Genomic DNA, 1,217 nt, shown 5'->3' on the forward strand with positions numbered 1-1,217 from the left:
TTTCCTCCACGCAACCACCCTCATTCAATGGCGTGGGTTCTCGTTTTCCTCCACGCAACCACCCTCATTCAATGGCGTGGGTTCTCGTTTTCCTCGATGGCTTGTTCTCTCTTCCAAGCATAGGAGTCAGCCTTGATGTGACCGAGGTTCTTGCAGAAATGACAGATCCTGCCGTCGGTACGCTTGATGTCAAGTTTCGGCGTCAACTGACCCTATCACGGAAACGTATTCCCTTGAAAGGTTACTCGACTTCTTGGCTTCGGTTGCCTGAGCGTCGCTTATTCTCTTTGTGAAAATGGTGATCGCGAATATCCTCCACAAAGTGAGTCACCTCGTCCTTGACAGCCAGATTATTTGCGTCACTTAGGGTCAGCTTCTCAAGCTTGGTGTAACTGCGCGTGCGTGTTTTGAGGCCATTCGCGTAGACCGGCGCCAGGTCGACGCTCATTCCTTCGACTCTGAAGGTCAGCGCGGAGTATTTACCGTTATACGTCTCCATGTTAGCCGTTTGTTTGAGTCGCTGCAGCTTCTCGCAAAAGACAGCCTGGTAATTCGAGTTGAGAGTATAAGTCCATGCGAACGAGGCTTGATGTCGATGTGTGCAGATGAATGGAAATTTGAAAAGAGAGATCAGTTGAGTTAGACGTCCAAGTCCTACTTGTTTCATCCTACACACGCAGTTCTCCTAGTACCTCCTTACAGGCATCCCCTTCACACTCAAGTATCCTGCAAGAGGGAGATTTTCTGCAACAGAGATGTAATGGGTCACCATTTACATAAGTAGGTAGGTTTGATATACAAAAGTAGGTACAATAGCACGCGAGTAGCGCGTGCTGTGTTGTCGTATTCTGATTGGCTGAAAGATCAGGTATTCAGCCAATCAGGAGTCGACTTGAATTTGAGTGATTCTCAAGGGGCCAGGGTTCCGCCCTGGACCAAAATTAAATCAGAGTTTTATTTTACCGAGAATTGAATCTTGTCGTGCTAAGTACGCTTTCTCATCGCTACGTGTAAGCTAGTAACGGTAAATACCTGGCCGTTACACCTGGTAGCACTTTGTAGCCCTTCCAACGACCAAGATCAAGATAAAACACGGTCTAACGTCCGGTTCCTCGGGGACTACCCTGGAGCACGAGAATTTCCCCCATCTCACTCGCGTTGAGTGGGAGGCTCTCCACCGCCTCGCGGCGGTGTCAGGGGAGGTCGTCGTGGCGTCG

At 49.5% G+C, this 1,217-nt stretch overlaps 1 protein-coding gene across 1 annotated transcript; it reads right to left on the reverse strand.

Annotated features, from left to right (window-relative positions):
• Positions 1–241: 241 nt before the first annotated feature.
• Positions 242–667, reverse strand: PPTG_20310 (hypothetical protein; the record flags this gene model as incomplete). Its single annotated transcript, XM_008919062.1, has 1 exon — positions 242–667. The coding sequence occupies one exon, from the start codon at positions 665–667 to the stop codon at positions 242–244; it is 426 nt and encodes a 141-aa protein (XP_008917310.1).
• Between the last annotated feature and the right edge of the window lie 550 nt (positions 668–1,217).

This window comes from Phytophthora parasitica (genome assembly GCF_000247585.1).
Source record: "Phytophthora parasitica INRA-310 unplaced genomic scaffold supercont2.465, whole genome shotgun sequence".
Classification (NCBI taxonomy): Eukaryota; Oomycota; class Peronosporomycetes; order Peronosporales; family Peronosporaceae; genus Phytophthora; species Phytophthora nicotianae.